Here is a 25,348-nt window from a genome sequence, read left to right as displayed (position 1 = left end):
GCGCAAGAACCATCTCTGTCCTAGGAAGACAAATGGACTGGTATACAAAGGGAGCAGGACAATAACTCTGCAGGACACATACAGGAGGGTGGACGGGTATGTCGCTAAAGACTGGATTAGAAAGATTAGAACATCACAAATAGAAAATCCAACCGGCAATGTAAACATGAATCAAATGTAGGCTACCCAAAGTACTAAGCACAATTGGAACAATACTGTTCACTACATTACAGCAGGTATACTAGACACATGCAAACTTACAGAAAAGCTCATTGTAATATTTTAGACGTATTTACAAAGCTTGAAGATAGTAAAACAATTCATTTGTCAGAAAACATTGCAATTAATTATTTTTTAACAGCAAAAACAGCCTAGGATTCTATACAAATGTTTAGGAAACATGTAGAATACTACCACTGCATCATTTAAAGAGCTATATAGATGGCAATGACACTCATAAAGAGTGTAAACAGGCTAAGCTCACCTCCTCATACAATGCGATGCAATATTCCCCCTGGGACCACAATGTTATTCATGCACTGAAAAGTGCCATCAGGCAATGAGAATACAGTAACACTCTGCTAAACCCACACCCAGAGGAAAAAAAAAAAAAGAAGACATTCCCTCCCTGAACAATAGCTCACCCACATTGCAAAAAGCCTTCTCAAGCAAATAGTTATCAAGTCACCTCCGGTACTGAAACTTCCTATTTTGTCACTCTCTGAAGAACACACTTCTTTTGAACATCAACACACAAAAACAAAAATGAACTTTTCCAAAGGCGTGTACAACAATAAAAAGACAATAAGTGATTGATTTCTGATTTCCAGCAGATCTTCAGCTCCATCATCAGATGTCTGAGAAGATGTCCACATCAGACCACCACTGCTACAAGAAACAAAGCGTAACATTGACCATGAAAATAAGGAGTGGAGCCAATCATGGCACTCACAACAGGAACCAGAAAAGGCAACCATGACATGCACAACAACCCACTCAAGCTTGGATTCTCCCAGACTCTGCTATAGAGGCTGCATTTACTGTGGATTCAGCCCTCAATATTCAAAAGACATGAAGTTCATCAGCATGACCTTAGCACCACCTTTGTTACTCAGAAGCATAGGTGTTCATAGGGTCTATAAAGACACCACTCACAAAAGGTTAGGGATATTTGGCTTTCGGGTGAAATTTCAGGATGATCTTAAAATGGACTCAACTTTTCAGATAAGCTTAGAGGGGTATTCCAATCTCCAAGATCATATCCCAATAAGTAGAAGGTATAAAAATAATAATTAGTGATGGGTGGACTCGCAAATAGCCCAAAACGTTGCGCCTAACCGGATTAAAAAAAAAAAATTATATAAATGTATTTATATATAATATATATATTTTATATATACACATACATACATTATATATATATATATATATATATATATATATATTTATTTATTAATTATACTAGAAGGTGGCCCGATTCTACGCATCAAGTATTCTAGAATCTATTGTGTAGTTACTGTCTGATTTTTGTTATATATGTAGATGTTGTTGTGTGTAGTTGCCAAGTGTTTGTGTAGGGCGCTGTGAGGCAAATCCCGGGATATGAAGATGAATTATGACTCCAGTCATAATCTCTCATCACTCCCTGGCAGTGCCCCCTCCCTTCTTGTTCTCAATGTCCAGCATCTGTGAAGGTGTTACACCTCCATGGCCATGTCCTGTGATATGGAAATGAGGTGGTGTGGGAACAATGGACACAGGATGACTCCCTGCCGTCACCCTGTAACAAGAGTTGTATCTCATTAGCAAGGCTATGGAACTAGCTAGACAGAACGACTCCAGTAAAAAATGGTTCATATCTCGCAAGCCATATTTCCGATAAATATGGCAACCATAAAAATGGTGTCCCCGCAGGCGGACGATGCCGGCACACCCTTTTTATGGGAGCAGGACATTGGGAAATGCCCCAGGCGTGATATCAGCCAATGGGGAACTGGCAGACAGGTCATGAGTCCCTTCGTTCTGTAGCTAAATTCATAACTGTCACAATGAGAGCATTGGCGTCTGCCTACGACGCTCCCAGGCAAAGTTATGGCCAATATCCCCTTTGCTGGATAATTCTGATCCATGCAGGGGGAGTGGCAGTGCTTCCCTGTGAGGTCACTAAGGTAGGAGGGGACCTGGATTTGCCCAGGTTGATAACCCTACTTCGGCCATTTTCCAGTGGTTCTTTCGCTGGGGGCACGTGTAGGAAACATCTGTGGGAGTTCCTGGAAACCTGGTCTACAGCGCCCCCCTGTGGCCAGACGCAACAAGGTAACTGCTGGAACTGTGTATGCCTGTTTGTAACCCATGCTTTGATTGTAACTGTACTCTGACATATGTATATTCTGTAGATTCCCTATTGTATATATTGTAGTTTCTAGTGTGCTTTAGGCTGATTAAATTATATAATTAATCTTGGGCTGTTCTGTTATCTCGATCTTGAATCCCACGTCTGTGTGTTCGGCTAATAGTTACCGTGAAGCGGTTGGTGGCAGCGAGTTGTGCCAAGGATTATTGTGGGGAGGCCAGTGAGATTCGGGAAGATATTATATATTCCGCCCGCGGAGGTCGGGGGAATATATACCCTACTCTCACCGGGGACCCTTCAATAATCGGCATAAGTAGTATAGCGGCCTCCTTGCTTATGGTCGGGCAATTCCATAATTGGCCTGACTATAAGAGGGGCGCTAGAGAGCGCGTCACGTGCTCTGTCTGTCGGTCGGGAGGTATAAAGGAGGGGTGACCCCCCACTTGTTACCCCCCGATTGTGACGTACTGGTAGCCAGCGCGGGGGATTTCTGAGTGACCCCCCCGGTGGTTTGTGACAGGCGCTGTAAATGTTCTGGTTGTTGTCTGGGTGTGGGGGGGTGTGTGAGAGCGGTGTTGTTTGTGTGTTGCGTTGTGTGTGTTGCGTTGTTTGTGGAGCGCTGTGTGTCTGCAGTGTTGTCTGTGTGTCTGTGGTGCTGTGTGTGTGTTGCGCGGTTTGTGTGGGTGTGGGGTGCGTGTGTGTTTTGGGTGGAGGTATGTTTTGTGCAATGTGTGTGTATTGCGCGGTATGTGCGTATATTTGTGTATGCCGCGGTGTTTGTGTGTTGGGTGTTGTGTGTGTGCGGCGTTGTCTGTGTGTGTGGGTGTCTGTGTAGGGCGGTGTTTGTGGTTCCCAGTGTGTGTGTGGTGTGTTGTGCGGTGCGCGTGTGGCGGTGTGTGTGTGTGTTTTGGGGGGAGGTGTGCACCCCCATCGTGCTCCATCCCCCATGCTGCGCACTCCCCATCGTGCTCCATCCCCCATGCTGCGCACCCCTCATCGTGCTCCATCCCCCATGCTGCGCACTCCCCATCGTGCTCCATCCCCCATGCTGCGCACCCCCCATCGTGCTCCATCCCCCATGCTGCTCACCCCCCATCGTGCTCCATCCCCCATGCTGCGCACCCCCCATCGTGCTCCATGCCCCATGCTGCGCACCACCCATCGTGCTCCATCCCCCATGCTTCGCACACCCCATCGTGCTCCATCCCCCATGCTGCTCACCCCCCATCGTGCTCCATCCCCCATGCTGCGCACCCCCCATCGTGCTCCATCCCCCATGCTGCGCACCCCCCATCGTGCTCCATCCCCATCGTGCTCCATCCCCCATGCTTCGCACACCCCATCGCGCTCCATCCCTCATGCTGCGCACCCCCCATCGTGCTCCATCCCCCATGCTGCGAACCCCCATCGTGCTCCATTCCCCATGCTGCGCACCCCCCATCGTGCTCCATCCCCCATGCTGCGCACCCCCCATCGTGCTCCATCCCCCATGCTGCGCACCCCCCATCGTGCTCCATCCCCCATGCTGCACACTCCCCATCGTGCACCATCCCCCATCGTGCACCATCCCCCATGCTGCGCACCCCCCATCGTGCTCCATCCTCCATGCTTCGCAGCCCCCATCGTGCTCCATCCCTCATGCTGCGCACCCCCCATCGTGCTCCATCCCCCATGCTGCGCACTCCCCATCGTGCTCCACAGTCACACATCAGACAGTATACACGCACACATCTGATCGCATACACTCACACCCCACTTCTCCCTGTGCCCACCGGTGTCCGGTCCCAGCAGCTGTGCTGCACGTCGTGCTCCTCTGCCTTCTGCCGACACTCACAGATCCGATCGCATACACTCACACATCAGAACACACGCACACATCCGATCGCATACACGCACACATCCCATCGCATACACGCACACATCCGATCGCATACACGCACACATCCGATCGCATACACGCACACATCCGATCGCATACACGCACACATCCGATCGCATACACGCACACATCCGATCGCATACACGCACACTGACGATATCGCACATATGCGCTCACACACTCACAACATCCGGAGATACCACATGCTTTCGGCCATGTGATCCTCCGGCAGGTCCTGGAAGGTCACTGCACGCACAGTATCGCCGCCGAGAAGTAAGCAATATCACTGGATGTTGTGAGTGTGTGGATACGATCTGATGTGTGTGAGGTGTGTGTGTGAGAGTGAGTGAGTGTGATCTGATGTGTGTGTGTCTGTTCTTATGTGTGTGCGTGTGTGTGTGTGTTCCGCCGCTGCAGGACCTTGATGCGCTCACCTGCTCCCGGTCGGCCTCTGGTGAGTATGATCGGGGGTCTTCTTTCTTCTCTCTTCTGGGGGTGCCCGCTGCCTATAATGAAGTGTCTTGCAGTGTCTTTAACTCTGTCACCGCTGCATGACACTTCATTATTGACCGCAGCATATGCCGGCTCCCTGCACATGTGTACCGGGAGCCGGTGTTCGCTGGTAACCATGATACACATCGGGTGACTAAGGGAAGCGCTTCCTATAGTTACGCGATGTTTATCATGGTTACCAGCGTACACCGGCTCCGTCACGATCCCAGCATCGCAAGGTTATGTCTGGGCTGGGGAAGTCGGGGCTTCGTTTGAATTCGGGGGAAGGGGCGTGGCCGAGCGGTCGATGCGTGTGGAGGGTCGGGGCGAGCGGCCAATCCATGCGGGGGGGAGGGGCCAGGCCAAGGCGTGCGGCCAATCCGTGGGGGTGGGCGGGGCCAGGCCGAGCCCGGCGGCCAATCCGAAAGTTGTCACTGTAACGACACAATTTTGGAGCAAGACAGACAGACAGAATAAGGCAATTATATATATATATATATATATATATACACATACATACATACATACACACACATCATATATATATTATAATTTATATATATATATATATATATATATAATTATATTTTACACACACACACACACACCAGCCTGGGATTGGTCCCAGATATCTGTCCAGACGCTGGCCCCCATATAACTCCATGGGGACTAGAATACAGTGATTCAAATGGTGGTAGAAGGGCTAAAGGGATAGGAGCTAACACTTCATACTTACCGAGGCTCCGACACGGCTGTCACTGCTCCCATGGCCGCTCATTACCTTCATTGCAATTGCACTGTTTCTCCGCACACCAGTGTCTGTGATTGGTTGCAGTCAGACGTGACCCCACCCTGGCTGTCAGCTGACTGCTTACAATCACAGACACTATGTTCGTCTATCAAGGTATAAAAATAAATAAAACATTTGGAGTAGGGTTCCCCCGTATTATGTTACCCAGCACTGATAAAGCTTATGGCTACAGGCTGCAGCCCCAGCCATGCGCTTATCTTGGCTGTGTATCAAAATAAGAGGAACCACATGTGGCTTTTTTTAAGAATATAAATAAATAACTTTAAAAAACGGCATGCAGCCTGCCCTACCCCACCCCCAATTCTGATCATCATCATTGCTGGTTAAGCCCCACAAGTGGGGGCTGGTATTGTTAGGCTGGGGAGACCCATGCTTATTCACCACCTCAGCCTAAAAATAGCAGCCTGCAGCCGCCCAGAATTGTCGCATCCATTAGATACGACAATCCCAGCACTTTACCCAGCTCATCCCGATTGCCCTGGTGCAGTGGCAATTGGAGTAATAAATGGGTTATTAACAACTCACAACTGCCACTAAGCCCTAGATTATTAATGGGGAGGATCTAGGAGACCCCCATTGCTAATCTGTAAGTGACAGTAACTAAACACAAACACCCAAAAAATCCTTTATTTGACGTAAAAGACAAAAAAGTACACTCTTTCACCACTTTATTAACCTCAAAAACACCCAGGTCTGACATAATCCACACAAGGTCCCAAAACGATCCCAGCTCTGCTAGATTACTGAAGGCACAGTGTGCGATCATGGTACATGACCACCTGCTGCAGACTTCAGGCAGAGACTGAGCAGCGATCAGCGGTGACATCACTCAGGTATGTTGTGGGCACAGCTCGAGGTTCCCATGGGCCTCCACCTCTGACCACAGGTAACATCAATGAACTCAGTGACCCTACCTCAGATGAAGTCACTGAGTTTAATTAAGTCCTCTCAGGTCAGGTTACCTGCGGTCACAGGTGAAGGCCCGTAGGAACCTCCAGCCGTGCCCGCAACTTACCCGAGTAATGTTACCGCTGATTGCTACTCAGTCTCTACCTGAAGTCTGCAGCGGGCGGTAATGTACCATGATCGCGCTCTGTGCCTTCAAAAATGTAGCAGAGTCGGGATCGTCGTGGGACCTTGTGTGGATTCCATCCGACCTGCAGAGGTGTTTTGGACGTTCATAAATTGGTGAAAAAGGGTGTGTTTTATTTCAAATAAAGATTTTTTTGGCGCTTGTGTTTATTTCTATTCACTTACATATTTGGAATTGGGTGGGGGGGTCTTCTAGATGCCTTCCATTACCAATCTAGGGCTTAGCGGCAGCTGTGAGCTGCGATTAAGCCCTTATTAACAAGATTACCTGGCTCTTCCCGATTGCCCTGGTGCGGTGGCAAAATGCTGGGATCCATTAGATGCAACGACTCCAGGGGGCTGTAGGCTGCCATTTTTAGCCACATGCAGTTCCTTTTATTTTGATGCACAGCCAAGAATAGCACATGGCTGGGGGCTGAAGCCTGTTGCGTATGCTTTATCTGTGCTGAGCATCATAATATGGGGGGACCCTATACCACATTTTTTATTTATTTATACTGTACGATATAGACCCCCTAGACAGGGTCTGTGATTGGAAGCATCAGACACGTTGTCACCAAGGCTGGTGGCGCATCTAACTGCGACTAATCACAGATGCCGATGGGCAGGGAAAGAAGTGCATATTCAGTGAAGGTAATGTGTGGCCACGGAAGTGAGACGCCGTGGGAGCAGTTACAGCCATGCTGGTGGCTCGGTAAGTATAGCCCGCTGAGTTTATTTTTTCCTTTGTTTTTTTTGTATCACCCTAGTGCCAGATCTGGATAACTACTCGGAATTCCCTGAGAATTCCAAGCCTGGCACTCAGGTACCTTTGAACCTGTAAGGGTCTGGACTTTTACAGTCCGGGTCCGCCAATCAATAACAAAAATATTAGCAAGTACATCCAATTAGAAATGTAGTACAGTTCTCCTGATATAGCCATGTCTCTTACCTCATGTGCAGGGCATTGCAGCTTAGGTATATGTGGTTATGTCAACTCATATAGTGAGTGAGTTGCTCGTGGTCGTAACCATGGATACCTAATCTGCAATGGCCTGCACATTAGGTAAGAGATATGGCTATATCAGGAGAACTATACTATATATCTAATTGGAGGTATTATCTAATATTATTAGACCTACTATACAGTATATTGGAATAGGATCTTGGAGTTGGAAATAACCCTTTAATGTAATGTCCAACGGTTCAACATTCTAGTACTTTTTGCACAACTTGCTGTTCTCTAACGAGGAGCTTAATGGCAAAATTCACAACAGATGTTTGATCCATGAATGGCCCAATACATTTCGGTGTTCAATTTGAATTGGTATTTAAACAGTCGTCCTCATCATGCATTTCACATTTTGACATCAAGAGACCAAGATAACACCTAACAAGTGATCAACAGTATCTCGATTCATGTTCTTACATGGAAGTGGCCACTGAGCTTAGGGTGTCAGAGTCTCGTCAGTAAATTGGGGCCTGTGGGCCTCAGTGCTATTCACTGATTAAAGTAAATTCTTACTAAGCAAAAATGATAGCCGCCAGTGCTATGCATTAGCCACTGCTGTCAGCAGGTGAGCCTTTGGTGGTGCTACAGAGTGGGCAGGTGTCTAGTCAATGTACAACTACCCTACCCTTTGTGAATGGTACAGTGACAAGCACCTACTAAATAAATAACTTAATTAATCCAGTCATTGTGCCCTGAATGAACAACACAGGCCTACTTTAATCTTCATAGACGATAATGCTCCAGCTCATCGAGGTCACATCATTAGGGAACAGCTGAAGGACACTGGGGTACCTCAAATGGAGTGGTCTGCATTTTCTCCAACCTAAATCTCATAGAAAATCTATGGGATCAGGTGAGTTGTCATGAAGACGTTTGTAACTCTGTAGCCCAAACCCTCAATGAACTGACAGCCAGCCTCTAAGAAGAGTGGGATGCCATGTCTCAGCAGACAATTACTCGTCTTGTGAACAGCATGGGACGTCGTTGTCAAGCAGTAATTGATGTTCATAGCCATATGACAAGTTATTGAGACATTGACATTTTTGGGGGAAGTATACCCAACACTATTGTTGGTTTTTGTTCAATAAATTGTTTGAGATGATGAAATCAGTATTATTGTATTGTAGTATTACATGCATCTACTTACAGTGATTAGCAAAAGAGTAATAAAGGTTTGAACTTTTGACTCACCATCAGTTACAACTTTGAGCGTAAGACTACCTTAATTTTATAGGCAATCATCTTGGCTATCTCATACATAAATTTGACTTGCAACTATTTAGCATATGATTAGTTATGCAGATTCTTGTCATGTTACTGCATTGTTACGGTTTTGTTACGGTTTTGCTCCTAGTGTTTGAAAAATCTTTTTATTCCTGAATACTACAAATTAAAGCCTGTTGTCACATTCCCTAATAGCTCAGTGTTTTATTAGCTTGATTCCCAAGCAAAAGGTCACTGGTTCAAATTGTTAAGCAGCCATGAAGGTTTCCCAGAAGAGAGAAACAGCATCATCCAGCTCATTGATAGCGATCTCTTGGCCAAGAAAATTGCCAAACTGCATCATGTGAGTGTTATGACAGTTGAAAGAATATGAAATGAAGTCCGTCTATTCATTCAAAAGTCAAGAGGTGGACGTTTTGGCCCAAAAGATCAGTGTTTAACCAAGATGGTTCATCAAAAGATCTATCAGTTCTGGAGTGAGAAATACGGCAGTGGACACAGCTCGTATGCTTCATGATAGTAAGATCACAGATGTCCATGCAAGCACCATGCGACGCACATTGCAGAAGTCTGGAAGGGTGACTGGAAAAAAAAGGGGAAAAACGCTCAACTTCAATATCCTCATAAGAAACGTTGGTTTGAGTTCGAAAAGAAGTCCAAAAAGTAGACAGTAGAAGATTGGAAAAAGGCAATTTGGAGCAATGAGACGAAAGTCAATAGAGTAGGTTCTGATGGGTGCAAATAGCTCTGGAAGAAACAAAGGAAAAAAGGGGATAATGGATCAAGAAATTGAAGGAACTCACGTTTGGTGGAAGAAGCCTAATGATGTGGGTGTGTTTCTCAGCCAAAGGCATTAGATACTGGAACAGAATTGATGGTTGTCTCAAGGGTGAGCTATATGCAAGTATCCTACAAGAGGAGTTACTTCGTACACTTGAGTACTACAGGTATGAAAAATACAACATTGTGCTCTAGCAGGACATCGACCAGAAGCATATGTTGAGATTGGTGCAGAAATGGTTCAATGCTCATTGGCCCCCACAGTCTCCAATTTCAAAGAAAAAGCTGTATATATACCCAAGTGAATCGACTAGCATGTACCAACTTTGGGAACATGTATAAGACACGTGGGATCAGATTTCGGTCGAGACACGCTTGCATCTGATAGAGCGCATGCCCAGAAGGATTCAGGCAGTGTTGACTGCCAAAGGTGGATATACAAAATACTAACAAAATGATAAAAAAAAAATTAATTTAGATTTTTAGGAACAAAACAGTAACATGACAAGAATCTGCATAACTAATCATATGATAAATAAATGGAAGTCAAATTTATGTATGAGATAGATAAGATGATTGGCCATAAAATGAAGGTAGTCTCACACTCACAGCTATAGTGGATGGAGAGATATGGAGCCTTGAAGTTAAAAGTTGAAAACATTGTTACCCTTTTGCTTGTCAGTGTATATGCCCTACTTCTGCCCTGTTCTGACATGGTTGTTAAAAAGGACCTGTCACCAGGTCAGAAGCATCCAGGTTTTGCCCTTATAGTATACTTAATGCTCCCAAGCTTTCTGCTTTTTTTTCCTTCTTTTTTTTCTTCTTTTAAAATCTGTCATACGTTTAGAAAGATAAGTGCTATTTTTATGGTCTTTACCAAAGGGGCATTGCTTTCAGAATTCTGTGGATGCATATCTTCAGGGTACTTTTAATATTACCCTGTGAGTACTAACCCATTGTTAAGACCATAAAATAATAGAGCCAAATAAAAAGGCCCAGATCCTTGCCACCGTATAGAGAGGGGAAAAAAAGAATATTCAGGGGAGTAAAGAAAATAAAATAAGAGCAAATCCAGACACTTCAGACCTAGCGATAGGTTCTCTAACAGTATCGGCATCCTGAGGACGCAGATACTGTTAAGTGTGTTGTAGGCCAATGTGGCACACTGCCAGACCAGCCATCTGGCATTTGCCAGAACTGCAAGTATGTACTTTGCTTACAAAACTGAAGAACATAATAGATCAGGCCTAAGACCCTCACCATACTCATTAAAGTCAGCGATAATGCCTAACCAACTATCTGTAAAAGGGTCTCCGGTCCATCCCCAAACGAGTTGTTGGGGCAGCTGAAGAGACATGGCTGTGGATCAAGTGCTCATTCAAACAACTGTCTTAGGCTATGTGCGCACTTACCGGATTTTTCGCGGATTTTGCCGCGGATTTGCTGCATGTTTCGCTGCAGAAAATGTTCATAACATCTCTGCAGTGAATCACCAGCAAATCCTATGGAGAAAAAAAATCCTGTGCGCACTGGGCGGAATTTGACAGCTGCATGTTTTGCTGCGGGAATCCCGCAGCAAAAACAAGTGCATGTCACTTCTTTTCCGCACATCGCTGCGGGATTTTACTCCATTGACTCAATGTTAATCAAGAAATCCCGCAGGGAATAACGCAGGCAGCAAATTCTGTGCGGTTCACTGCGTTTTCCTGCGTTATTCCCTGCGGTATTTTGCGGTTTACCTCCGGTAATGTGCATCACTTGCTTGCGGTTTTGCAGGGAAGTGATGTCATTACAGGAAGAGGAAGCCGTGCAGAGTAAACACACACACAGATCACAGACAGACATCACAGACACATAGATCACATAGACACAGACACATAGAACACACATAGAAAGAAAACGGAAATATAGAAAAAAAAAAAGAACGTGGGCTCCGCTGCATATTTACCTTCCAGCCGAGGTAAGCACACAGCGGCGGCCCGGTATTCTCAGGCTGGGGAGGGAGAGGGGCAGGGTTAATGTCCCCTGCCTCACTCCCCCTCCGGCAGCCGAGAATATCAGCCGCAGCTGCCCCGGCACTGTCGCATGCAATATGCGACAATACCGGCGTGTCCTCGGCTCTTCTTGCCACCGTGTAGCAGTGGTGGCAAGGTAATACAAGGGGTTAATGGTGATGGGGGACGACCGCCATTAACCCCAGGCTTGATCATGGCAGCGTCTATGTGACAGCTGACATGATCAACCCGTAAGTAAAGTGAAAAAAAACACAGACACCGAAAAATCCTTTATTTTAAATAAAACAAACAAGCCTCGTTCACCATTTTATTAACCCCCCCCAAACAAAGCTCCGGCGTAATCCAGGTCCGACGTCCAGCGCTGCTTCCATCCAGCCGCGACTGTCACAGACACAGCGCTGAATGAAAGCAGCAGAGGTAATTACCGGTCATTTCCCACGGCCGGTAATGTGAACTCACTGCTGACCGTAGGAAATGCAGCGATCTGTCCTCTATCTCTCTATCTATCCCTCTGTCTGTCTATCTATCCCTCTATCTATTCTTCTGTCTATCTACTCTCAGAATTAAATGACTTTTTTTTTTTTTTTCTTCAATGTGCTTTATTGCATTGAATGCAATAAAGCACATCCCAACCCGCACGCGGCAAAACCGCGGCAATACCGCGAAAAATACCGCGGTAAAACCGCAGTAAACCGCGGCAAACCGCATGCGGTTTTCGGGTGCGGTTTCCCGCGGTTTTTTACCGCGGGTGCGGTAATCTTTGAGGGCATGCGGAATTTTCTCAAGAAAATTCCACTTCCCAGTGCGCACAGAGCCTTAGGCTAAGTTCACATTTCCGTTGATTTGTATCAGTCACATGCGTCGCTTGACGCATGTGACTGATGCGCTGTTCAACACTGTACAACGGATGACAAAGAACAGAATTCTTTGTCGGATTCCGTTGTGTGCGGGGGGCGGAGTTCGGGGGCAGAGCCGAGCGGGGGGCGGGGCCAGGCGCTGAGGATGTCAGTGGAAGTGCTGCGGTCTGCATGGCTGGGGACAGGTGAGTGTATCTGTGAGTGAGTGAGTGTGTGTATGTGCATGGCTCCTTGCACCGTAACCAGGGTAAATATCGGGTAACCAACCAAAGCTGGTGACGTGTGCAGGGAGCCAGAGAGCATGCGCAGCGAAATCCGACGGATCTCGCTGCTCAAAAAACGTTACATGCTGCGTTCCCCCCGCCCGGCGGTCAGTCGTTCCACGACTGATCAGTCGGGCGGAGGGTGCAACGCAGCATCATCAGTCACAATCCGCTGCTCATGCAAGTCTATGGGAGCAGCGGAATCCGCTAAACGGATTCCGTTGTTTACAAGAGCAGCGGATTGTGACTGATAGATTTTAGCGGAAATGTGAACTTAGCCTTATAAGGCTATGTTCACATGTCCATTAGAACGGATCCAGTAGCAGTCCATCAGAGAAAAAGTTGTGAAGACAACTTTTTTCTGTTTTTAAAAACTGATTTTAGCTGGGTCTAATTTTTTTTTTTACATTCTTAAAAAGACATTTCAAGATCAGGAAGTTTTATTGTTCTACTTTATCTTACCTTATTAACAGGATAACGTAGAGCAATAAAACTTAAGGTGGTGTCACACACAGCGACAACGACGTCGCTGCTACGTCACCATTTTCTGTGATGTTGCAGCGACGTCCCGTCGCTGTCGCTGTGTGTGACATCCAGCAACGAGCTGGCCCCTGCTGTGAGGTCGCCGCTCGTTGCTGAATGTCCAGCTTCATTTTTTGGTCGTCGCTCTCCCGCTGTGACGCACACATCGCTGTGTGTGACAGCGAGAGCGACGAAATGAAGCGAGCAGGGAGCAGGAGCCGGCATCTGGCAGCTGCGGTAAGCTGTAACCAAGGTAAACATCGGGTAACCAAGGTAGTTACCCGATATTTACCTTCGTTACCAGCCTCCGCCACTCTCACGCTGCCAGCGCCGGCTCCTGCTCTGTGCACATGTAGCTGCAGTACACATCGTGTAATTAACCCGATGTGTACTGTAGCTAGGAGAGCAGGGAGCCAGCGCTAAGCAGTGTGCGCGGCTCCCTGCTCTCTGCACATGTTGCAGCACAGCGATGCGTGTCGTTATGATCGCTGCTTCGGCTGCTGTGTTTGACAGCTAAGCAGCAATCATAACAGCGACTTACAAGGTCTCTGCTACATCACAGAAAATGGTGACGTAACAGCGACGTCGTTGTCGCTGTCGTTTAGTGTGACCCCAGCTTTACTGATCCTGAAAGGTCTCCTTAATCTCAATTTAAATATAGCATTAGTATTGTACAGGAAAATCACCTGACAGATTCCCTTTAACAGGTCCATTTTCCATAGGGTCTATTATCAGTATTTGAACAACTTTTTTACCAATGGGTTGCTGCTGGATCCATTCCAATGGATGATTACTCGACATGTGAACATAGCCTAGAGGTACTGTCACACATAACGAGATCGATAGCGAGGTCGCAGCTGAGTCACGGTTTCTGTGACGCAGTAGCGATCCCATTAGCGATCTCGTTATGTGTGACACCTACCAGCAATCAGGCCCCTGCTGTGAGATCGCTAGTCGTTGCAGGATGGTCCAGGCCATTTTCTTCAAAGACGATGTCCTGCTGGGCAGGACGCATCGCTGTGTTTGACACTGTGTGACTGGGTCACAGTGACTGCTGAGATCGTTATACAGGTCGCTACTGCGACCTGTATTGTTCCTGCATCGCTGGTAAGATCTGACTGTGTGATATCTCACCAGCGACATCCCAGCGACTTACCTGCGATCCCTATCAGGTCGCATCGTTTTCGGGATCGCTGGTAAGTCGTTGTGTGTGACTGGGTCTTAAGATACATTGGAACTTTAAAAGGGAAGCAGAAAATCATTTAGGTCTTTGTGTGCCGTGTATTTTAATGTATTATAATCTTTTTTGCATATAATGATCTTCATTTAGAAAAATATATTAATATATTATTAAATCATAAATGAAAGTTTACAATTAAATATTGAAATAATCTTTCAATTTTCACTCTGGCCACATAGGCTTTTTTAAACCCCTCCTTCCAGTTTTTTTTATGGATAATTTTTATCACAAGGCTTTTTATCGTCAAAGGCAAGATTAAATGATAGGTAACACCTCTATACACAGCTAACACAGGATCCACAATTGTTGATGCTCATTAAATACTGTAATACAAAAGATAGGGTCAGGATCTGTTAACTGCGGCAATGTGCATGTGTTGTTTCCTAAAACAGGAAGTCTAAAAAAGGCCCAGTTATCGGTGTAAATATTGCAAGATATCCATGTTATTATTTTCCATATAAATGGGGATCTGCAAAAAAATAGATTACATCTATATATTCGGCAATTTTTTGCTTTACGTATCACAATCTGGATGAAAATGTAAAAAAATAAAATTAAAAAAAAAAATCTTGCCATCTTCACACTGCTTTTTTTTGACACTTCCTGTTTTAGGAAATAACACATGTACATAGTAACAATGAACAGTCTCTGACCCTTTTGTATTTGATCATCTATTGAGCCTGTCCAAGGATCATTGTGAAGGGAGGGGGAGACGGTCAGTTGTGACATTGATTGTGAATCTTGTGTAGTTATCAGCTACGTACATAGGTGTTAAGTGTTATAGTAATCCTGCCTTTGATAAGAAGCCTTGCTGAAAATGCTGCTTGTCCTCAAAAACTGCCCAAGATTATCCTTTAGAAAAACAAAATTGGTAGTTATTTGAAAAATGTTGACCAAAAAAAACAAACTAAAAAACAAACACAGAAACCTTCAACAAAAGGTGTCTGACAATAGTTCCGCATCAAGTCTGTAAATTTCTTCTAATTTTTCCACTTTGATTTTAATGTGAATAAAGCATGTGAGTGTTGAAGGTTTGGACAGTGGATATTATATACATGTCTTTTTGATTATGCCCTTTTTAACATGTAACTATACACTGATGAGCAAAAGGGTAACAAATATTTAAAAGTTTTGACTTTCAGGGTCAATATCTCACCATCCACTACACCTTCTAACGTGAGACTACCTTTACTTTATAGACAATTATCTTGGCTATTTCATATATAAATTTGACTTGCAACTATTTAGCATGTGATTAGTTATGCAGATTCTTGTCACATCACTGCACTGTTACGGTTTTGCTCCTAGTGGTGGAAAAATCCTTTCCTTCCTGTATAATACAAATTACAACCTGTTCTCACATTTCCTAACAGCTCAGTATATTATTAGGTTGATTCCAAAGCAAAAAGGTCACTGGTTCAAACTGAGGAACGGACATGAAGAAGATTTCCCAAGAAAAGAGGAACTGGTTCATTGATAGCGGTCTCGTGGTCAATTGCCAAACTGCACCATGTGAGTGCCATGACAGTTGGAAGAATACAAAATGAAGTCCGTCTACCCATTCAAAAGCCAAGAGGTGGACGTCCAGGCAAAATGTTGGAGTCAAAAAGTTGGCCCATCACAAGGTTTATTAATCCTGGTGTCATAAACAAGGTAGTGGAGGTGGCTCGTATGCTACGTAATAGTGAGATCACAGACATCCATTCAAGCACCATGCGATACATGTTACATAAGTTCGTATGGCCCAAAAAAAGAGGAACAACCCGACTTCAATATTATCATAATAAGCGTTGGTTCACGTTTGCTACTCTGCTCTTTGTGTTTTGTTTTTTTTTGCAGATTGGAAACGAGTGATTTGGAGCGATGAGATGAAAGTCAATAAACTAGACTGATGGGTGCAAATAGGTCTGGAAGAAACAAAAGAAAGGAAATGGCTGATGGATCGAGAAATTTAAGCAACTGTCAAGTTCGGTGGAAGTATGATGATATGGGGTGGTTTCACAGCCAAAGGCATTGGATATTTGACCAGGATTGATGTTGGTCTCAATGCTGAGCTATATGTGAGTATACTACAAAACAAGTAACTTTTTACATTCGAGTACTATGGGTATAAAAAAAACACCAGTTTTCCTGCAGGAAAATGACCCAACGCATATGTCGAGATTGTCATTGAACCAGTGCTTTGCCAATAAAGTAGAGGTGCTGAATTGGCCAACTACACCTAAATCCAATCAAAGATTTGTGGGTGGAGTTGAAGAAAAAGCTGTATACATATCCAAGTGAGTCAAGCAGTGTACACCAACATTGGAAACGTGTAGCAGAAACCTGAGATCAGATTTTGGTCGAGACATGCTTAAATCTGATTGAGAGCATGCCCAGAAGGATTAAAGCATTGTTAAAAGCCAAAAGGTGTAGTTACAAAATACTAACAAAATAATAAAAAATTTAAATTTAGATTTTTAGAAGCAAAACAGTGACATGGAACTAATTAGCATATGATTAGTTATGTAGATTGTAGTCAGGTAAAATTAATGTATGAGATCGATAAGATGGTTGTCTATAAAATGCATTCTTAGGGCGGCTTTGCACGTTGCAACATCGCACGTACGATGTCGGTGGGGTCAAATCGAAAGTGACGCACATCCGGCGTCACTTTCGACATCGTAGTGTGTAAATCCTAGATGATACGATTAACGAGCGCAAAAGCGTCGTTATCGTATCATCGGTGTATTCTCCGACATTTCCATAATGCCGGTGCAGCGACAGGTACGTTGTTGTTCCTCGTTCCTGCAGCAGCACACATCGCTGTGTGTGAAGCCGCAGGAGCGAGGAACATCACCTTACCTGCCGCGGGCAGCTATACGGAAGGAAGAAGGTGGGCAGGATGTTTACATCCTGCTAGTCTCCGCCCCTCCGCTTTGATTGGCCGCCTGCCGTGTGATGTCGCTCTGATGTCGTACGACCCGCCCCCTTAGGAAGGAGGCGGGACGCCGGCCAGAGTGACGTCGCAGGACAGGTGAGTGCATGTGAAGCTGGCGTAGCGATAATGTTCGCTACGCCAGGAATCACAAGATATTGCTGCTGCGACGGGGGTGGGGACTATCGCGTGCGAAATCGCAGCATCGGCTTGCGATGTCGCAACGTGCAAAGCCCACCTTACACTGAAAGTGTAGTGGATGGTGAGATATGGAGCCAGAAAGTCAAAAGTTCAAACATTGTCACACTTTTGCTCATCAGTGTATGTACCGAACAACATTATGAATATAACTGCTATAATATCTATCTATGGTGCATATTATAAATCTAGGTTGTGCCATTACTCCTGTCTGTATCTCTAAGTGACAGCTGACGTCGGACCACGTGTGCTCCCACATGGTTTCTGATGTCACCAGTCACATGACACGGGCGCAGACCGTTTTCCCAGTCACCATGGAAATGCATGCGCCAATGTAAGTCATGAAGTGCTTTGGATTGGATGACGGTCCCTTTTTAAACGTCCCCCCACTTGTTGACGCTGCCACCTCATGAAGGCATATCAACGAAACACGTGACGGGGTGGACGTCTTTTCCCTAGGAGTTCTGCTGCACTTATTTCAGGTATTGTGCTGTCATATTTGATGCCATTATGAATGGATACTATTAGTTATAATTTATTATAGGGTGCAACAATCCTATATTAGTTTATACCTGTGCAGCTTTTGTAGTTTCATTACATGTGCCACCTGGCTTATATCTGAGTATTTATTGTGGTGTTCATCACTTGCCTCTTTTTGTTATATTCCACTATAGGCAATGATGCGATGCTTTTTTTACATTTTTATATAATGGTGGAATGTGTGCCTCCTTTTTTAGGTATGTATACTTCCTCTTCGAGAATTGCTGGTCCTCAAAAAAAACTTTATTTATTCATAGTCAACTGTGTACTGTACGCAGTCTTATTCCCTCTTCTTTAAGTCAGGATCTACAGTAGTTTTCGGACCATAAGACGCACTTTTTTACCCCAAAATTCTGGGGAAAGTGGGGGTGCGTCTTATAGTCTGATGGCTGCAGGAAGGGGGGTGCGGTGGTGGTGGAATCAGAGGCAGGAGCAGGCTGTAGCAGCGCCTACCGTGACCACGTGGGCATGCTCATTAGCCTCATTTTTATATGCACTGCATCCCAACGCCCATCATCTCTCAGCGCTGAAGCAGGCACTGAGAGAAGGGCGGGATGATGGGTGGGGGGTGCGCGCATACTAAACAGCCGACCCGCGTGATCATCCCTAGCTCCTACAGCCTTGAGCAAACGTCTGGCTATATTAGTATACGTACCGGTCACCGTTCCCTGCAGCATCACGATGACCTCCTGTCTGCCAGCCCGCTGATGTGTGTGGAGAGCGATGTGCACAGCGATGACGTCATCCCTGTGCACACAGCTCCACAAAGGTCAGCGGCGCTGCTGCTGGCACAGACAGGAAGACTAGTGATGCTGCGTGGAGTGAGGAAAAGGGAGCATAAACGTTTTTGTTTTTGTGTGTGCCACAGGATGCGGGCCATATACCAAGATGAGGGCATATACCAGGATGAGGGCATATACCAGGATGAGGGCACATACCAGGATGGGGAAATATATACAAGGATGGTGATAATATACAAGGCAGGAGTATCATTACCAGGATGGGGTACCTTAGTAGAGAATTTGGGGACATTACCCCCATAACAGTGTCAGAGCAGATCCTCGCCCCATAACAGTGTGTCATGACCATTTATTTTCCTATTTTTCTCCTCTAAAACCAGGGTGCGTCTTATGGTCCGATGCGTCTTATAGTCCAAAAAATACGGTATGTCTATTTTAAAAGTCTTAGAGACTTAGAGATCACTTGATTGTGATGTATGAGTTATTACTCTGTGTCCCAAGCCATGTCTTGACTGACTGACACAAAACTAACCCCACAAAAACAACATTAAGGCTATGTGCCCACGCGGACAGTGTCCTGCGGATATATCTGCAGGACATTCCGTAGGTGCTCACAGGAAACAGCACCACAACTTTTGTCTGTTCCCATGCTGCGGAATGTCCTGCGGATATGGTGCGGGCATTCTGCATTGAGGATACAGTACCATGGCTTCGGCAGTGCATCCTCAATGCAGAACAAGTGCTGCAGTGATCGGGGTGCTCATACTTACCTCCATCATGCAGCACCTCGCTTTCCGGCAGCCGGGTCACTCTCTCAGCGTCTGCAGGAGTAGGTGGGCGGGCCTGAACCAGCTCCGGCTGTCACATGACCGGAGCTCGTGCAGGCTCCGCCCACCTCCTCCTTCCTGTACCTGGATTCACCGCGCTCCTGTACACCGGATGGAGAAAGTGACTCCGGTGAGGCAGGTAAGTATATGGGACCCTGTGGAGATATCCGCAACAATTGAGATGCTGCAGATTTTTCCGCACGAAAATCTGCATGTGCGCACACTGCTTTATTTATGCTTTTTTGGTGCTTTTTTGGGTGCAGTTTGTGGTTCTAAACTTCATGTATGACCTTCCCCAGCAAAGTCTATGAGAAATCCAAAAGGCTGTGCGCACGTTGCTTCTTTTTTGCCTGCAGTTTTGAGTGTAGATAAAGAAGCAACATGTCACTTCTTTTCTGCGACTTCTTTTCTGCGTTTTTTTCCGTGCATTTTTCCGTTGAATATAGTGAAAAAAATGCATGGGAAAAAATGCACCAAAAAATGGGGCAAACACGCACCAACACACGGCAAAAACGCATCAAAACGCGGAAAAAACGCATGCGTTTTTTATGCGTTTTTTCGGGCAGATGGCGTGTTTTTTGCTCAAGGAACAAAACTTATGTGTGCGCACATAACCTAAGACACACAAATTAAGATCATGGTTAATTTAAAAAAAAAACATTCTGTATTGCTTGCTGGATGCTGGATTACATCATTAAAGTAACCGAAGACATCTGGAATGGCTGATAACAGGTCAGAATCAAGATAAAGAGGATTGTAAAACAACATGTAAACAAATGGTGGCTTTTAACAGCCAGAAGATTATTCTGACAGAATGTGATCACCTAAACATTTTTTCACTGTACTGTGGGGGTCAAAAAAAGACAAATTACTTTATATTAAAGCTCAGAAAGGAGATTTACTAAGCAAAAGTGCCACATTACAACACAGAATGCAATGTATGCCATTTATTTCGGGCTGTATTCTTGCCTCCCTTGACACTTTAGAACAGATTCTAAAAACAGGGTCACGTCAGCGGAGAGTCAAGTGTGCCGGCGTGTGAAATTCTTTTTTACTTAAAGTATGGTTGTCAAGATACGACAGATAAAGGAAACCTGTCATCTGGAAAGAAGACCTCTAACTAAAGGCATGTTTGTAAAGATCCGTTACTGCTTATTGAACGCATAGGCAGACACGCCACAGTTATGTCACTTACACTATTTTAATAGATTTGGCACAAACTGTCCCATTTTCTATGACTTGCATCCTATAAAATTATTATATATTCTGTAAATCTTCTGAATGGAGTTCAATGACAAATTCAGTGGCTTGAAGGGAAGCCATGATCAGAAAACGTCCTTGTAGAAGACAAGTTTGTGTGTTAAATATATCTATCTTTTCTATTCTTCCACATCCCAATGTAAGCCTCATCATACCTCCTGTCCTTTAGGGAGCGTTTATGTCTACACAAGAGCCCCAGCAGCCAGGGTGAACATTGCACGATTACAATTTTGGTTTTATATTAAAAAGATTATACTAATATGAGGGGAAAATATATTTTAAAAAGTCATGTAACACAAAAAAACACTTTAACAATCAGATTGTGAGTTCCTCCGCGTCTCAGACAAGGGTTTTGATGAGACTTACCTACACGCCTTACATACTTTGGTCATTAAAATGATTACACATCACACTAATGAAAACTCCTATACTGATTCATCTGTTTACCAACAACAAACACTTCTCAATCCGGACTGACTGCTATTAATATCAAGAAGCATCACCCAGCCACAGCCAACATTGCTTCAAATTGACCCTAAAATCTACTATTATTCAACCAAAGTATAAAAAAAACACTCAAAAGTCATCAATAACCGCTTTACAAGTGGACCAAACGCAAGAAAAAGAAAGGATTGTGCTCACGACCATCCAAAAGGTCTATAATAATACAAAGCCAAATTGTCACTTGGCTGTTATCAAAGTAAAGACATTTAATTTACCCAGTCACATCAAATACATCCAAAGACCCGGTTTCCAAAAAAACAAAACAAAAAAAAAAAACCAAACAGTAAGGATGTGTTCACATTACGTTTTTGGAGAGTTTCTGCTCTAAGGCTCTGTGCGCACTAGAAATGTGAAGTTTCTCAAGAAAATTTCTTGAGACACTTCTGGGAGTGAAAGATTTCCGGACCTCCGGAAAAAATCCGTATCAAATACGCATGCGGATTTGCCGCGGAATAGCCGCGAATTTGCCGCAATTTTCCCACGGGTGGTTCCCTGCGGATTTTCCGGGCTGTACTGCCAAAATCCGCAGGGTATCTGCGGAAAAGAATTGACATGCTCATTTTCTCAAGAAATTTTCTCGAGAAATTCATCTCAAGGAAATTTCTTGAGAAAAATCCGCAGTGTGCGCACAGCCATTTTTTTTTCTCATAGAATTTGCTGGGAAATGTCTGCACAAAGATTGCAGACATTTCTCAAGAAATTTCCGCGGCAAATCCGCGGGTAAATCCGCGGGTAAAACGCACTAGTGCGCACAGAGCCTTAAGCTACAAGGAGATCAAAACCATAATGTGATTGGAAAGTTGGAGAGTTTCAGAAGGAAAACCTCAGTGTGAACCCAGCCAAGAGGTATGTGCAAAGCTAAGGAATCCTCTGCAAAAGCCTCCCAAAATAATCCAATTCATTTCTATGGGAAATGCACTTGCTGTTCCTATAGAAATTAATAGTTTTTGGGTTTTTTTCCTGTAAAAGATTTCCAAACACCTGGAGGAAACAAACAAAGAACGTGCACGTGACAACTGTGAGGTGGGTTCTGAAATTAAGAAATGGAAAACTCCTCTGAGGACTCCACATAGGAGGACAGCTTTTTGAAGCAGTTTCTACTTGAAAAACATGATTTTTTTTGACCACCTCAAAAACGAACATGTATGTACTCTAATTAAACATGGGTCCACCCAGGAATCAATTTTTCCAATGATTGTGAAAGGAGGTACTGTGAGAAACAACAAAATCCACAAACTTCAGCTTAGAATAGAATTCTTGTAAAAAAAAAAACAAACCAAAAACCTAGCTCCATCTAATACAAAAGGGTAGGATTAGGACAGTTATGCCAACATGAAAACGGCTTTTCAAGGTACGTCCGCCATGTGTAATTCAGACATCTGTAAACAGACCTAGATGCACGGCAGACATAGGCTCCTATGACCCAATGCTGACGACATAATAGATGAGGATGTCAGGTTCAGGTTAGGAGACCCATGAGCAAGCTTAAAGGGGTTGTCCACAAACTAGTGAAGTCACATACCTTTAGGTTTCTGCTCAGTTTGTAGATTTCTGTGGTGCTCATGTGAACACTGCAACGCTAGTTGGTTTGTGATCCTAAGTATGCAATTCACACACTTGGGGGGTTACCTTCTGACCAATCGCATCAGAGCAAAATCAAAACATTGTGTTAATTACACTCCCTTAGGATCTTGCAAACTGCAGTGCATATTGAAGATTTCACCAGAGGTAGAGCAGCCCTTTAAAATAAGGATGTGAAATTGGAAATGTCGGAGAGCAAGGAATTTTTGTTAAATATGGACAAACATATACTGCATGAAACTCAAAAGGTACACACATTAGAACACAATAGCTTTCAACCAGCTGTGAAGCAACCTCTAGACCAAAAATAATCCCTTCGATGGTGGTTGCCTATCAATGACCACAATAGTTAAACCTGTAGTGTTACAACATGGAGCCCTAAAGTGTCAGTGTGAGCACAGATCCTCCGACAACATTGCCCAAAGCCAACACATGGCTCAAAGGGCTGCATTGTTTAAGAGGAGAAATGTTCTTCTGACCCCGAATCTTACTCAGCTATTCTCCTTCAAAGGGCACCAGCTTTTGTCTGTGATAATGCCAACATTAGTAGATAGCGGAGCGCAGTGTACGCAGTTGTCCTACTACAGCACTTTTTGTTTAGTCACATTTCTAAGAAGTTGGTCATCACTATCTACAATTTGAAGAACCCAAAATGTTTTATGTGACCTGTGCCGTTTCCACACTAAAAGCTCTGCGTAACTCGAATAACATGAATAATACATCCAAAGAACATCATCAGCAATGCAATAGGAAATCAAAATCTTCGTGTTCTCTAATAACAGAACAATGTCCACACAACAAGTGGGCTGACACTCCAATCATATAGATTGTAAACTGCAACAATTCCTATAACATGCACAGAACAGTTACATGACGAACAACACCGAAATAGGCACAATACATCTAGAAATAACACTGACCTTTAAACACCAAGCATCAGCAATGGGTATCTTCTATTTGCCAGCTACACCCCAGGTGCCAGCTGCTCCATCAGCTAATAGGTTATCATACCTCTACTAACGCCTCCTCTCCACCTCTCTGGATTCAATGTCTTGATGCCCCCAGGAAAGCAGAGGGGAGGAGATGAGAAATTTATTCCTGAAACCTTGTGGATGATAAACAATAAGAAATCTCTTCCATACAAACACTCTGGGGTCTTCACACTATTAGCGCCAATAGAGTCCCTTTCCAGCTATTGTCCTGCTGCTCTATTTCCCATACTATGGGAATATTTTACAGGAATACAAAAGAGGATCCAGCGCGAGACAGTGTTATGGAGGAGTAAGGGGCGTATCAAAGTGGGGGAGGTGGCCGAGGAGGCTTTGTTTACGATGGATAAAGGAGGGTTTATTTATTTTGATGGAGTTCAGGCTCAGCTGTAACCTGCAGTCCCCAGAGAGGTAAAAGAGGGAGGTGAAAAGGCAAAGAATGATAGTGCCATACAAACACAAGAAGATGGATTGGTGACGGGTGACATGATGAAGATAAGCAAATCCATTAGATCATTAATAATAATGAGACAAATATGTGTTGGTACCAAATTAGATGTGGTGATGAAGAGATGACGGCCAGTTATCACTCACTGTACTGACAAAATACACACAGATATATTCCCCTAAAATCAGAAGATTAGCTACAAATATATTCTTACGTTTTCTTATTAAATCTATTAATCTGGGACCCAGACAGATTCTGTAGCAAGACTAAATGACCAAGGCTTGGAAAAAGAAAAGCTTTCCCTGGTTACTAGGTGCTGAAAGCCCACATTTCTGCTGGGAGCTTAAAATAAAAGAACCTCTAATTTCTCATATAAATGCATGGTCACATGGAAGTTTCAAGGAATATTCATATAAGACCATGTTCACATCATACACACACAAAAATATATATTTTTTTTTTGTATTTTTACCATAGAACATAAAAAAAATAAACCCATTGTGTGACCATAGCCTAAAGAGAGGAGACAGCTGCATACCACTAAATTTATAATGGAATCCTTTTACCGATGAAAGTTTACCCTCCCACATTAATAGTCCCCATTTATTTTACATAGCATAAGTATGTGAAGTCTTGAACACACTCCACATTGAAACTGCAACACCATGAAGGAAAAGTTGTGAAATTATAGAAATCACAAATAAACATGGTAATGATGTGCACATGGGCAGGTAAATTGTCAAGCTCCGCTGATGGCAGCTGCCTTTTCAGTTATCGTACAAAGGCGTCCCATATGTGTTCTGCGGGAGACAAAGTCCTGGCACT

At 44.3% G+C, this 25,348-nt stretch overlaps 1 protein-coding gene across 11 annotated transcripts in view; it reads right to left on the bottom strand.

The window, feature by feature from the left end:
* LOC142291451 (protein 4.1-like) overlaps positions 1-25,348 on the bottom strand; it is a 259,547-nt gene that overhangs the window by 175,529 nt on the left and 58,670 nt on the right. The window contains exon 1 of one of the 11 annotated variants that reach the window (XM_075335983.1): positions 24,007-24,367. The exons of 9 other annotated variants lie outside the window; for them this stretch is intronic. Coding sequence is in view for 1 of the 2 variants with exons in the window: in XM_075335982.1 (XP_075192097.1) it covers positions 485-492 (8 nt within the window). In the remaining variant the exon portion in view is untranslated. Of the gene's footprint in view, positions 1-484; positions 574-24,006; positions 24,368-25,348 lie in introns of those variants that run through there. One more of the 11 variants, XM_075335982.1, reaches the window with a different exon arrangement.

This window comes from Anomaloglossus baeobatrachus, chromosome 2 (assembly GCF_048569485.1).
Source record: "Anomaloglossus baeobatrachus isolate aAnoBae1 chromosome 2, aAnoBae1.hap1, whole genome shotgun sequence".
Lineage (NCBI taxonomy): Eukaryota > Metazoa > Chordata > Amphibia > Anura > Aromobatidae > Anomaloglossus > Anomaloglossus baeobatrachus.
Note: the sequence above shows the minus strand (reverse complement) of the source record. Positions and strands in the feature narration are given on the sequence as shown.